The 14,257-nt window shown below is 50.2% G+C and overlaps 1 protein-coding gene and 1 long non-coding RNA gene across 2 annotated transcripts; one reads left to right on the top strand and one right to left on the bottom strand.

Annotated features, from left to right (window-relative positions):
* Nucleotides 1-1,826: 1,826 nt before the first annotated feature.
* Nucleotides 1,827-5,079, bottom strand: DUSP26 (dual specificity phosphatase 26). The gene is made up of 3 exons (XM_058720729.1): nucleotides 4,859-5,079; nucleotides 3,186-3,400; nucleotides 1,827-2,684 (listed from the first exon to the last, which is right to left on the bottom strand). The coding sequence occupies exons 1-3, from the start codon at nucleotides 5,077-5,079 to the stop codon at nucleotides 2,485-2,487; spliced, it is 636 nt and encodes a 211-aa protein (XP_058576712.1). The 3' UTR covers nucleotides 1,827-2,484.
* On the top strand, nucleotides 5,021-7,647 carry LOC131506767 (uncharacterized). The gene is made up of 2 exons (XR_009259134.1): nucleotides 5,021-5,148; nucleotides 7,186-7,647. It is a non-coding gene; the product is annotated as an uncharacterized LOC131506767 (long non-coding RNA).
* The last annotated feature ends 6,610 nt before the right edge of the window (nucleotides 7,648-14,257 follow it).

Raw genomic sequence — 14,257 nt, 5'->3', positions numbered from 1 at the left:
TGAAGATCATCTTTGGTCAAATATACTTTAGTAACTATCCTTTTCTACCAGAAGTTAGAAATAAATTCTCAAGTTGTTCAGCTTGAAAAAATTCCAGGGGATTTACGGGAGGCAGATTCAGCCTGCAGGAATACAGCCGAGGCTGTGGTTACCTCAAGAGTAATCTATCTACTAGACTAAAACGGGGGGGGGGGGTGTCCCAGCTCTACCGTACTTTGTACTGGTCAGGTCACACTGACAGTCCTTCTGAGAGCCTGCGTTACTTCTGGGTTATTTGTACTTACTCTTGAGTCCTCCTGCCCCTAGTTCTGACAGGGAATCGATGCATTTGGATTAGAATCCACATTCCTAAGGAAGACCTCACTCTGCCCCTTAGAATAATTTGACCCTCAACGGTAATAGAAATTTGAGGTCCCAGCTACTAGGTCCTGCTGGTCTCCTGTCGTCTAGGTGTAGCTTCACGCACAGAGACCAGCGCTGGTTGCCACAATCAGATGCCTCCGGTGGCAAGGCTGGGGAGGAAACTCATGACAAATGCACTCTTGGAAACAATCAGAGCTGCTCGGCGGAAAGTAAGAGGACACAGGAGAACCAGAGAGCTGGCTTCAAATCGCGGGGAGGGACCCAGCAAGAGAAAGAACACTTATTAAATGCTGACTGGGCTCCAAGCTTTGTATTGCATATCTAATCAAATGCCCGGAGCAACTCCGTGGAAGCAGACAGAACTATGGCCTGTGAGTAGGTGGGGAAGAGACAAAGCGACTTGCCCAAAGGCCCTCCGAGCCACGGAGCCCAGGCTGCCAGATCTTTTGGCTTCATCTCACTACCACTGTAGCAGGACTGTGTGACGCAGGCACAGTATCAGAGCCTTTTCATGTCGAGAGCTAGTAAAATGGGGTGGAAGCTATCAAAGGTGTCCAAGGTGTCGAAGCAAGTGCCTGATGATGATCACGAAAGACTTTAAACAGGCGATTTATTTATGCCTTGTTGGAGGCTGGAAATGGAGTATTTAGGAAGGTACCTTCCAGCTTTGAGATTCTGTTTCTATACTTTGGGGTAAGATATGCTCTTCAGGCATATTGAGCGATTTCTCTTCCCTGCATTTTTCACTTTCTCTTCTGTCTCCTTCTACTCATGCAGATATTCTGCTCTGGGAACTTGTCTTTTTTAAAAGGAGGGACGTGGGAGCTGGCAGTTTGGCAGCTGGGAGAACAGAAAGACCATACTATTCTCTCTGGTGGGTGAGTCTAAATTTTTATCAGTTTACTAAGGAGACGTTGTTACACTCTAATGAGGCAAACCTGGAAAGATTACAAGAAGAAGCAATCACCTCAAGCCTCCTTCCCTCTCCTCCAACTCCTTGGTAACCAGGCAAAACCCGAACCCCTGAATGTAGGATTTAAGGCTGGGGTTGATTTAACATGGGTATTCGATCCCATCACGATGGGGACTTGATAGAGAAATGAGAAATGTTTGAAAACGAAGGTATTATTTCCTACACCCCTGAGTTTGGGAATAGGGACCTAGGTTAAGCTTGGCAGACGGAGGAGGGCATGCCCCGCCAGCAGCTACACCAACTGGTTGCAAGCCTGAAGTTTTTGGTCCTCTGCTGCCCCTGTGTGGACATGGAGGGAAATAACAATTCAAGATTTCGCTTGTGGCCCACGTAAAATGGGACTTGAGAGAAAAGAAACCATCCCTAAGAACTACTGGGGGTTTATGACCACTGTGAGGGAGTCAGGAACTGTGGCTATCTCCAGCAAGACGGGGGCTCCCAGAAGGGAGGTGGGGAGCCCCTACGAGCTGTCAATGACTTCACAAGGCTCTTCTCTTGTCCACCGTCTTTATTTCTCCTGGAGACACCTGCAGCCAGCAAGTGAGCGACCCTCTAAAGGCTCCCAGCCATGCCCTTCTGCAGCTTCTGGCCGCAGCCAGCGCCCACGGGCACAGCGCCAATCCTCCCACACTTCCTCTTCCTGTGCTTGGAGTAACACGTCTGTGGGTTTCTCCCTCTGGTCTCACAGCTTTTCACACCCTCTCTGCACCGTCTGTCTCTACACCACCATCTACACACAAGGGGACACCATCACGTTCGTGCCTGCGGCATCCCCGACTCCCTGCGCAGGCATGGGGCAGAGATGGCACTTTTGTTTTGATAAGGGAGTGAGGGGGGACACTTGGGCACAATGGGGGGAAGGGGCTCTGGGTCACTGCGAGCAGCCTGGCTGGAATCCAGGGTGTCTGAATCCCAGGACTGCCGTCTACCTACACCATAGCTGCTTCCTTCTCTGGTCAGCTCCCTCCTGGGCGCACAGCACATCACCCGACCTCACTCCCCATTCCCTCCCAGCAAATAGCAGCAGTGGTGGCAGCCTCAGCCCTGTCGCTCTCCCGCCTACAGGGGACAGTGGGACATCTGGGCCTCCTCCCTCCAGCTGGAAGCCAGGGACCCATGCACCTGGCCTGACTTCCTTTCCTCTCCCCTCATGCCTCCAGACCCTGCCGCAGCCTGCGGTCCAGGGCCAGGAGCTGCCTCAAGAAGCCCCGGTTGGGGATGATGCCTCGGTGGTCCTTGACTTTCTTGATGGCCTCCACGAGGGTCAGGTGGTGGTACAGCATGAGGTAGGCCAGGACCAGTGTGGCGGACCGGCTTACGCCCACGGCACAGTGCACCAGGATCCTCCCTGCGAGGACAGACACACGAGGCAGCTGTGGGGCTGTTGGTGGGGGGTGGAGAAGGCTAGGGAGAGAGCTGCAGGGACAGGTGAGGAGGAAGACAGGTAAGGAGGGGTGCAGGGAGACGGGGTGGGGTGCAGACTAGCGGTGGGAAGAACGAAGACCCCCCGGGAGGCCCAGACAGAATAAGATGGACAACACAGCAGCTCAGCTCAGCAACTCACAGGGAGACACTCATCACCGACGGAAGCCTGGGTCTAGCCCAGAATGGGGACCCAGGGGATATTTCCCGAGTGCGTTATCATCGCCACTCTGTTAACATTTTGGATTATCTCCTTCCTTCCTTTTCATGCATTGCCTTTTGCAAACAGTTGAGGGCATTTTTCTTTCTTTGATACTATACGCTAAGCATTTGGTCATGTCATTAAAATCTCTTCCATACTTGAACCCTCGGGCTTTCCCCTAACTTAATGTCCATTGTTTCTTTCCTCCCTTCTCTTCCCTCCTACCTCCTGGCTGGTTCAGTGCCCGGTGGATGAAATCGGCAGCCGTCTGGAAGTGGATGCTCATGTCAAAGGCTGGCGAGTCGTGGGCCTCAACACCCAGGTAGCGGATGCCCAGCCCCTCGTAGGCCTCTGGCGTCCCTCGCCACCTGCTGTGCGAGGCATTGAGGACGTGGGTGATGCCCAGGCGGCGGAGCTCCCGGCGGTTGTTAGCTATGTCCCTGCATTGGGTAGAGGTTAAAGGGAGGGTGGGGAAGCGAGGCTCTGGAGCGAGGAGCCCTCGTCTCCCCCCTGGCTGCTGCCTAGCTAATGTCATTGGCTCCATGCGTCTGCCTTACTTACTGATGACCCAGAGCGGGGACCCAAGATGGGCAATGACCCGGAGTCTCGTCCTTGAGCAAGGGTTGAGAGCACTGGGGAGGTTCTGCCTGGGGAAGAGAAGACTACGGGGTGGGTGAACAACAAACATGATAAAATATTGAGCGCTCTGAGGTGGCAGGGTTTGACTTGATCTATGGGAAGAATTCACCGGATCTGTACTTTGTGTAAGGAAGTCTGTCCCAGCCATGGAATCACGCTGAAGAAAGATTGAATGGTTTTCAATCATTGGCAGAGAATGATTTTCCTGCCACCGGGGTATTCAAGCAGAGGGAGGAGGTCAGTGTGGAGGCATGGATGTGGCAGAGGGAATTTGGACATCAGGTGGGCTGTTGGGCCAGCTCACATTTAACCTCCCTGGTAACCTTGAGGTGCTGTGATTCTGGCCCTTGCTCCCACACCTAGCTCCCCTGTTACCTTACGCTCTCTTTGACACCCAGAACCTTCTCATGTTTCACCAGTTACTCCACGCCCACATTTACCGTTTTATGATGTCACCTTCAGGTGTCTGTCTGGCCCACACCCCTCAGCTCAGTGGTAGACACCTCTCAGGCACCATGGCCATATCTCAGGGCAAATGCCCTGTCCAGTGCAAACTCCTCAAGTAGAAAGAGCACTGAACTTGAACCTGCAAGTCCTGGCTCTGCTACTTACGCCCCGTGTGACCTTGGGCCAGTCACCACTTCTCTGAGCTTCAGTTTCCTCATCTGTAACCTGGGGATAGTGGTACCTACCTCACAAGGCTGTTGTGAAGATCAAGAGAGAAAATGCATGTGAAAAACTCCTTGTACACTGTAACGCCCTTGAGAGAGAGAGGGGAGGACTACTCTTCCCGTGATGCTCTTCTCTCCATGGCCCCCATCTTCCAGAACCTCTGCACACATCGTGGCTTTGCCTGGTCAACCCTTCAGCTTACTACCGACTTCCTGGCTCCCACTGCCTGCCTTTTTTTTTCTCCCCCAGAATCACAGCACAATAGATGGAAGGTCAGAGAAGTCATCTATTATGTCCGGTTTGTAGCACTGGCACTCAATAATTAATTTTGCTAAATCAATGACATTATTATGTGAACAGAGACTTTCTGTCCAGAGTTGGGTATCTTCATAATCCTCCACTCTCTGTCCATGCACCCCTACCCCTCAGTCCTCAACCTGGAACCCACAACACGAGTCAGCGCCTCCCCTCCACCCTTCTCCTTCCTTCTTGCATGCATATGCGTGCGCGCGCGCACACATGCACACACACACACACACACACACACACACGCTCAGCAGTGACCCCGGGGGCTGCCAGGTACATACTGGTCTCCGAGGTAGAGGCCTGGCCAGACCTCATCGGCATGGTTACAGGCTGTCTTGCCTGTGTAGAGGAGCCTCTCCAACTCAAAGACATTGAGGAAGGGATGTTGAACAGCCGGCATCTCTTCCAGGACCCCTCTAGTGCGAACAGGAGACCTTGAGCTACTCCGGGAGAAGCGGGCCATAAAAGTCATAGACGCCCAGAGCCAGTTACCGGGGCACATCTTAGAGGTGGCGGAAACCGTGCGGCAGCTGCAGGGGCGGCTGCCGTGAGGATGCGTCTCCAGGTGGCTGTTGCTGGAGGAGGAACGGATGGGAGGCACACCTGAGTGAGCCTAGGGCAGAGGCTCCCCTTCTTGCCAACTGGACTGGGCCCCGGGGAGAGGATCCTCAGGGAGGGAAGGGAAGCCTGGCCCTAGCAGGGGGACCTCCACAATTATTCTCTCCTTCAAGCTGCCGCAGCTCCTTTCTGCTCTTTGGCTCAGCCGCACAAGGAGGTGGGAGAGTCACATGTCCTTGTTTACGGGGAAAGGGAGATGCCCAGCTGCTGGCTTTCTGCTCCGCCACTCCACCCCCACGCCCAACACACGTACACAAACACACACACACACACACACACACACACACACACACACACACACACATATTTGATATTTGGGTGGCCATGCCCACTGCTGGAGCTCCTGCCAGCCTGAATCTGGGTCTCATCTGCCTGGGGCCACAGGCAAAGAGCTTAGGGAGCTGGGATGGGAATGAGGGGTGGCTTTGGACCCACCCAGAGAGAATTAGCAGGAAGGCAGCAGCAGCTGGGGCCATGACATATGCCAAGCCTGTCTCCTCAGCGCCAGAGAGATGGGCTGCTTTAACCCACTGCTGCCCTATCACTGCCTCAGAGCTAAGCGTGCTATGGGAAGTGTCTGTTGGGGGATGGGGTGAGTGGGGATTAGCAAAGAAGAGGAAGTGTACATTTTTGAAAAACACTTGCTGGATGCATGAGCTAATGGAAGAAGGTACCGATCTATGTGCACGACAGACAAACCACCCTCCTTCGATCAGCGTACAGAAATTATTGATTAAACCTCATCTCTAATGTGAGGATTTCTGAGTCAAGCGAGGCTGGAGTAGTGTGTCTGGGTGTGTTGGGGAGAGGTGGAGGCTGGGGGGTTGAAGAAGGGGGAGGCAGGGAAAGGATGAGGGATCCTGCCAGGCCCAGGAGCTCAGAGGCTGCAGTGACCATCTGTGTTGCTGTTGGAGTCAAGTGACCCCTAGGAAGGGCATGGGATTGGCAGTGAGGGGCTTAGCATGTGTGCCTCAGGCTCTGTCCCTTCTGAAAGGGCCCTTCTGGCCAGCTGGCCCTTCTGAAAGGGGAAGCCTGCGCAGCGTGGGGGAGAGAGCCAGCCTTGGAGACTCTTCCTGGGCCCTTCAGGCAGAGAGACCACTTGGCAAAACCCCGTCTCCTCTTCCTCCTCCTTCTCTCCCACTGTGATGGTGGGCTGGTCCCAAGGGTCCCCCTTCTTGATCTTCTGCCCCCTACACCTCAACCAAAAGTCTAGTAGGGAGAGGCCATCTTTGACATGCATACACTCTGGGAACCCATCCTTCATGGCCAGCCAGGGCCCCCCCCCCCCCCCCAGCTCTCCTTTCCCCCAGGCCAGGGGAGACAATGTACCTACAGGCCTTAGGAAGCAGGGGCATTAGGATCACGACCGCTGAGGGGAGCCTGGATCTTAGGGTGTTCAGGGAGAGAGAATTTTGCAATGGTTGAGGCTGAAGAAGCACAGAAATATGGGACTATAGCCACAACCACCGCCACCACCATCATCATCATCTGCCTTGTCTCCTTAGGCCTAAAGACCCCATCAATTTATTCCCAAACCACGGTTTCTCGGTTTCTCCAAACAGGTTCTGCTGCCTGTGTGATGCTGAATGGTAAAAAGGAAGCGGGAAGGAGACCAGGTGTAGGGAAGAGCTCGGTGGGACTCGAATTCTCCCCGGGGCTGGAGAAGCCCCGTTCCGTCCCGGGGGACGCCCCTCCGCCTTCTCCAATCCCATCAGCCGCTTCCAGGGGCCCTCGCCCGCGGCACCCCTCCCCCCACGTCCGCCGTGGCGGTTGTAACAGGTTCATGGCTGTCGCCCGAGCCCCGGCTAGCCCAGACAGCCAGGCGCTGAGGGAGCAGGGGAGGCAGCCCGGGGGTGGGGGGTGGGGTGGGGGGGGGGCTTGGCCAGCTCTGCTCCCGCGTCCCCTGCCTGGGCGCTCCCTGCCCCGCACCCCGCCCCCAGCCTCGAGCCGTTAGTCTCTCGGCGCCGGGGAGGCGACCACCCCCCCGCAGTCCGGTACCTCGGTGCGAGCGCGGCGCGGGGTCTCAGTCCCGGAGGCAGATCGCAGGCGCAGCCAGCCCCACGGCCATGACTCTCCCGCCGCCGCCGCCGCCGCCGCCGCCCCCGCCGCCGCTGCGAGACCGGCTGACGGATTAGCCTCTATTTTTAAGCCATGACACGCACGTCGAAGCAGGGCTCATATCAGCGTGTGTGTGTGTGTGTCGGTGACACGCAGAGACACAGCCTCACACCCAGCGGTCCGAGTGGACGCGCAGCGTGGGCTCGCCCGCGGGTGTTTGCAGACCAGACACGGACCACAGCCCCGCCCGGTGTGCACGCCCCAGCAGACGTGTATTTTCGGAGCTGCGCCAATTACAAGGCATTTTGCTTGAAGATGACATTATACAAGTCGTCCCAGACAGCGCCTTAAACACACCCGCTCCTCCCCTGGCAGCATTAACTAATTACACAGACATGATGGTGCACCTCGCTCGTCCATTTCGTATCAAGAGCACCATGTCATAAATGACACCGATCCGTAGCCCTTATTAGCATTTACTATAGACCTCGTGTTTCATGTAACTCTGTTTGTTCTCACCACCGGTCTGTGAGATACAGAGTATTATCAGGTCCCCTGCTAGAGAAGAGGAGACTGAGGCTCCGGGAGGCCAAGTAATTTGCCCAGGCCACATGCTAGTTATGGGCTGAGCTGAGCTTCAAATCCTGGCAGTGGCACTCAAAGGTCATGTCCTTAACTGTTCTAGATAGTGACCCCACACCATGGAGAAGGGCACGGTGGATTTCTATCAGCTAGCCACTCCCACCAGCTCAGCTCCTGGCTGGCGCCACTTTCCCCCTGACTCTGGAAGAAATTGACGCCCAAACCGCTTCATTTGTGCTTTTAGTGAGGTTTACCTCGACTTACTTTTCTACTCTAATCACCTCATCAGTTACAAGATTGTCAACACGTGGAAGGCAAGGACGGTGTTGGGGTACCCAGTCTCTAGTTCACTGTGTGATGGCGGAGGTGGGGGAGGTAATGAATGGCATCAGATGATGCTGTTGAAAACCAGGTAGATGGCGGACTCCAGGAGAGCTGTCTGCGGGAGGGAGGCAGGAAGTAGATAAGATCACCCTGGACCTGGTTTCAGATGAGAAGACATTAGCAACTGTAGCTGAAATCAAGATTGACTGTGTTCCCTGTAGGGGTGGGAGATGAGGCTTTGATCTCTGGGTTAGGTCAGTTCTGTGCTAAAGGGGAAGTTCCAGCACAGACCAATTTCAGTCTTCTTGGCCTTTTCCTTCTGGAGAAGCAAACTCAATTCCTTTCCATGCCTTCTTGGCTCTGGAGTTTACATGCAGAAATGAAATCCTCATCATTTAAAACAAAGGCTTGGCCTGGGAAAGTTGAAAATGTACTCTGTCGTTCCAGGAAAAAATCAGTAAAAAATTGCCATAAGTCAAATTGTGAAAGACCACATATTACTGGACAAATCTCATTTTAAATGACAGAGTCTTTAGGGTTGGTAGGTTGAGAAGATGTCGTAGATGAACTTGACCTCAACCTTTGGCAAGGCCTTCATTTCAACCCTGCATTTGACTTTTCTCAAAAAGCAGGAAAAATATGTTTTAAAGCATGCTATAGACCTCATGGGCAGATGTTTATGGGCTATTATAGAGATTGTCCATGGATCAACATCTTCATGAAAACCATTAAATTACTAGGAATCAACCCACAACTCAAGGGGCTTTATGTTTTTCTTTGTAACTAGGAGGTCCAGATGACACCAAACTAAGGACAAGAGGGGGAGGGAGGCTGGAAGAAAGAGTTAATGGGGAGAAGGTAATGGAGAAGGTAGGAAAGGAGAGGGGACGAAACTAATAGACGCAGCATGTATTGATAATTTATTATCTGTCAATTCCTTGGGCTTTCACATTTATCAGCTCATTTAATCCCACCCAATTTTTAGGTGGGTGTTATTACCTTCACTGAATACATGAGGAGACTGACGCTTGGCTAGATGAGTTTACTCACCCACAGCTAGTAAATGGCAGAGCACAGGTGGAAACCCAAGGCTATCTGATTCCAAACGTATATATTTCAAGATGAGGCTGACGAATCACTTCCTTTAAAAAGTCTTCTAGATTCACTCTCTTTTGTCTGTTTCTTTCTTTGTGTTGATACAGACATCTATCAAAGGACCTATGACCTATATTTTACTTCTATATTTCTTTAAATCTCTGCTCTCAGTACTAGAAGCCATGAATGGACACACTATATGGGGATGAACTAAAATGGAAAAATGAGGCTACTAAAAAATAGGAATAGGTCTCCAAACGGTCTCAAAAGAAATGCCTCCTTCGCCCAAAAATATTTAAATAAGAGAGAGAGAGGGAGAAGAAGGAGAGTGGGGGGTGGGGAAGGAAGGAAGACCAACAACCATGTGTTAAATGGTAATTTCAACTGCTACCATTAACTGTGAGCTGGGCACTACGCTAAGCGCTCTACATAGATTAGCTAATTTAATCCCATGAAGTGGATATTATTAATTCCATTTTACGGTTGAGGAAATGGGTTTAGAGTTGTGGTAAATCTACCCTGCAGCAGCCAAGTAGCTAATACGTGGGATTTGAGCATGGATTTAAACCCATGACTGTTTTAAACCAAAGCCTGTGCCTCAAATCACTGTAGCAAGTACGCATACCTAAAGAAAAAGAATACCAATGGCTAAAACGTACCAAGCCCTACTGCGTGTCAGGCACGTAGTGTAACTTACAGGAAGGAAGGCATTCTCAAGCCTTGAGCCCTGGGCCCTTAGGGGGCGTGGCTCCCACCCGCAGGATCCGCCAGGTGCGCGCGCCGAAGGCTGGAGCGGTTGGAGACGCCGGCTGCTGCACCGAGTGGCTTTCGGCTACACAAGACAAAGCAGAAGCGGCACCTGGCTTCCCGCCAACCACGCCCAAAGTGCCGCCACGCCCACCGCTCCTGGGCTCGTCCACAGGGCTCTGCTGCCAGTTTAGATGGCCTTTTCACCCGAAGGCTGCGGTAGCAAGCAGAGGACAGACAGTGGCGACTTTATTTAGCGGTGGGCGTGTGGTGTGGTGAGGGGAGGCGGGGCAGAAGACTCGAGGCGCCCCGTGTTGATTCTGACTTAACTCTTCTAGTTCTCCATTCTCCCAATTCTCCCAGTGCCCGTCCTTCGGCTTCTTCCTGGGCCCCTAGTTAGCACCTTCTCTCCCCCCAGGTCCCCACGTGGGATAGGTGGGCCTGTCCTCTCCGGCGTCAGCCAGCCGGGTGTTCGGATTTCCTCTGCCGGGCTCCTGCTGGGTCTGAATTGGGGGTAACGGGGAGGTACGCAGTCCTTTTGGTAGAGTGACAGTCTGGTTTTTGCTTCAACTCTAACGCCATCCTTCTCCACCTCTCCATCCAATGCATTCGGTAGCCCCTTTCCTTCTGGTTTACCTCTAGGTGAGCACATCTGACCACTGTGAATATTCACTCTCTTCTAAGAGCCACACGTTATGGCAATTAGCCTGGCTTTGGAATGAAAATAAACTCTAGAGAGGCTAGAGCTCTTCTAGCAGAAATGAACCAGGACATTATTCGCAAATAAAGCAAGAATCAAAAGGGAAAATGCAGCAAATGTCCCTATTTAAAAAAGAAGAAAATAAAAAGAAGAGCAGCTATAAATACACATTTTGAAGAAGACTGAGAGGAAATACGCCGAATATTAAAAGAGGTAATCTCCAGCCAAAGGGGAATGACAGATAATTTCTATCTTGTGCTTTAAAAACATCTACATTTCTCAATTTTTCAGCAATCCATATGAATTAATTTTCAATGTCCGTTCTATGAAATTGGTTGAGATTTTCTTTTTAGTGGCTTCCTGTGTGGCCAATTTTAGCAAATATCCTGCACATGCTTGCAGAGAATAGTTAATCTCTGTTTTGGAATGGACGTTTCTATTTTTATTTTCATCCTATATAACGTTTTAAAATAGTCTATATCCTTATTTCTTTAATCCGGATTTATCAGCTTTTGAGAGATGGGTTAAAATCTCCCAGGTTTGGGGCGCCTGGGTGGCTCGGCTGGTTGAGCGTCCGACTTCGGCTCAGGTCATGATCTCTTGGTGGTGGGTTCAAGCCCTGTGTAGGACTTGGTGCTGACAGCTCAGAGCCTGGAGCCTGCTTCAGATTCTGTTGTCTCCCTCTCTCTCTGCCCCTCTCATGCTCTGTCTCTGTCTCTCAAAAACAAGTAAATATTAAAAAAAAAAAATTTCCCAGGTTTATGGACTTGTTAATCCCTTGGTCTACTTCTGCCCATTTTTGTGGTCCTAGATACATAACATTCACAGGTTTACAAAAAAATGAATATTTATAACTTAAAAAAATGTTTATTTTGAGAGAGAAAGAGAGAGAGCATGCCAGGGAGGGGCAGAGAGAGAGATAGAGAGAGAGAGAGAGAACCCCAAGAAGGCTCTGTGCTGTCCGTGCAGAGCCCAACTCGGGGCTCTATCTCATGAACTGTGAGATCATGACCTGAGTGGAAATCGAGGTCTGCTCGGTACACTTAACCGACTGAACCACCCAGGCTCCCCTATAACTTTTTTTAGTTGGTGAGTCGTCTAAAACTTTTAAAAAAATCTTTGGAATACATGTATATACACTTCATTTTAAGTGTAACTCGTATAAACTATTTATAACTAGGTTTAAAAAATCGCTATTTTAATAGTGATTCTCGTTTTGTATTTATTGTGATTACTGATATATTGAAAATAATTTCTGCCATCTTATTTTGTGTCTTTTTCAATTTATGCTTTCTCTCTCTCTCTCTCTCTCACTCTTTTTTCCCTCCTTCTTTGGTTGGGTTTACCTAGGTTTTTTGTTCTCTGTCAATTTTTAAGTTAAACAAAGTCTACATCTAATTGGTACTTTCACTCTCTACGTGAAGATTTTTATTTTAATTTCCTTCAGAAATACTTTTTCTCCCATCTTTTTTGTCATTATTATCCAGTACTTTGAGTCCAGCCTTAGAAAAATTTCTTTGGTAGTGGCTCGGTTGGTTGAACACCCGACTTTTGATTTTGGCTCAGGTCATGATCCTAGGGGTCCTGGGAGACCTGCTTAAGATTCTCTCTCTCTCCCCCACTTACCCTCTCCCCCACTCATGCTCTCTCTCTCAAAAAAAAAAAAATTCTTTGTTTTCATGGTCATCAGTCCCATAACACGCATAAAGATTGATGTTCTCTACAGGGGCGCCTGGGGGGCTCAGTGGGTTGAACATCTGACTTCGGCTCAGGTCATGATCTCACGGTTTGTGGGTTCAAGCCCCGCCTCGGGCTCTGTGCTGCCAGCTCAGAGCCTGGAGCCTCCTTCAGATTCTGTGTCTCCCTCTTTCTCTGCCTCTCCCCCACTCATGCTCTGTCTCTGTCTCTCAAAAATAAATAAACGTTAAAAAAATTAAAAGAAAAAAAAATCTGTGTTTTCTGCAATACTTGTAAAACAATAGCAACCCTCTGCTTACAGCTCTCCATCTGGGTCTTCCCCCTTCGCCCTTACTTCTCATCCTGGTTCCCTACTGCCTGGAAGCAAACATATTGAAAAACGCCAGGTATTTCTTTAATCTTATCTCTCTCTCAATAATACGTTTATATTGCTGTTTTTTGAGTTTTCAGTTTTAGACATTCCCTACTGATTTCTCACTATGAACATTGAGGGATTTTTTCTCTTTATTCCGTCCCCCACCAAAATATAGACAAACATCCCTCTCTTTGCATTTGTCTTTTTTTTTTTTTTTAATTAATTTATTTATTTTGGGGGAGGGAGGGGCAGAGGGAGAGGGAGAGGGAGAGAAACCTAAGCAGGGTCTGCGCTATCAGCACGAGAGCCCAGTGCAGGGCTTGAATGCACAAACTGTGAGATCATGACCTGAGCTGAAATCAAGAGTCAGATTCAGGGCACCTGGGTGGCTCAGTCAGTTAAGCATCCTACTCTGGGTTTTGGCTCAGGTCCGGATCGATCTCACAGTTTTGGGAGTTTGAGCCTCGCATCGGGCTCTGTGCTGGCAGTGCGGAATCTGCTTGGGATTCTCCCTCCCTCCCTCTCTCTCCTTCCCCCACTCATGCAGTCTCTGTCTCTCTCAAAATAAATAATAAATAAATAAACTTAAAAAAAAAAAAGAGTCAGATGCTTAACCAACTGAGCCACCCACGTGCCCTCTATGCATTTGCCTTCAACAGTTATATCATAATTTTGTTTATAAGTAGCCAGTGTGAATATAATTATTACTCACAGTTGAACCATGTTGTTTGCTATTACTTTTCCTCTCTTGCATAACTTTGTTTTCCGTTCAGTTAAGAATTATTGTTTGTTTAATTTCCAGCAGATGTCTCACTAATTCAGCCTCACACTTTCCCCTAATTGCCTAAATCTCCTCTTGGCAAATACATCAATTACTTTCTCAGTGTCATTTTTTTTTTTTTTTTTTTCCCCATAAGTCTTTTCTGGACCTTTCTGACCTATCCTCATCTCTACGCTAGTGCAGAGCCGTTGCCCTGGGATCTCCTCTTATTCTCATTCTCGGAATTCCTTTGGCTTCTGGAAGCCTGGTTTCCTGGGCATCCTCCTGTTTTTAGTAGGATACCAGCGTGCTCAAACACCCCTGATATTCCCCTCGTCAAGAGACCCTCTCTTTTAATCTTCAGAGAGTGAGCCTCCAGTCTTATGCTGGGGGAGGGGAAGAGCAAATGCCTGATGTGCAGTGATAGATCTGTCGAGTTCACCTGAAAAGATGCCCAGTGCAGTCTGTGGGTTTCGTCCGTCTTCCGCTCACCTCTACTGACAGCTAGCGTTGCCAGTTGCCTGGCCTTTTGGGTGCTCTGTCCTGTAAATCAGATCGATCGCCAATATTCCCCAACTGACTTGCCTCCTGCTTTTCAGCATCCAGCATTTTGTTGCTGCTGAAATACTTCCTGTTCTTTTCATTCTGGTGGGGTTCATGTTTGAAAAAAAAAATCTGTTGATTGTCATTTTTTGTGGGGCTTCAGGAAGAAGCAGAATCAAATGGTAGCTTTTAATATGCTA

This window comes from Neofelis nebulosa, chromosome 3 (assembly GCF_028018385.1).
Source record: "Neofelis nebulosa isolate mNeoNeb1 chromosome 3, mNeoNeb1.pri, whole genome shotgun sequence".
Taxonomy (NCBI): domain Eukaryota; kingdom Metazoa; phylum Chordata; class Mammalia; order Carnivora; family Felidae; genus Neofelis; species Neofelis nebulosa.
Note: the sequence above shows the minus strand (reverse complement) of the source record. Positions and strands in the feature narration are given on the sequence as shown.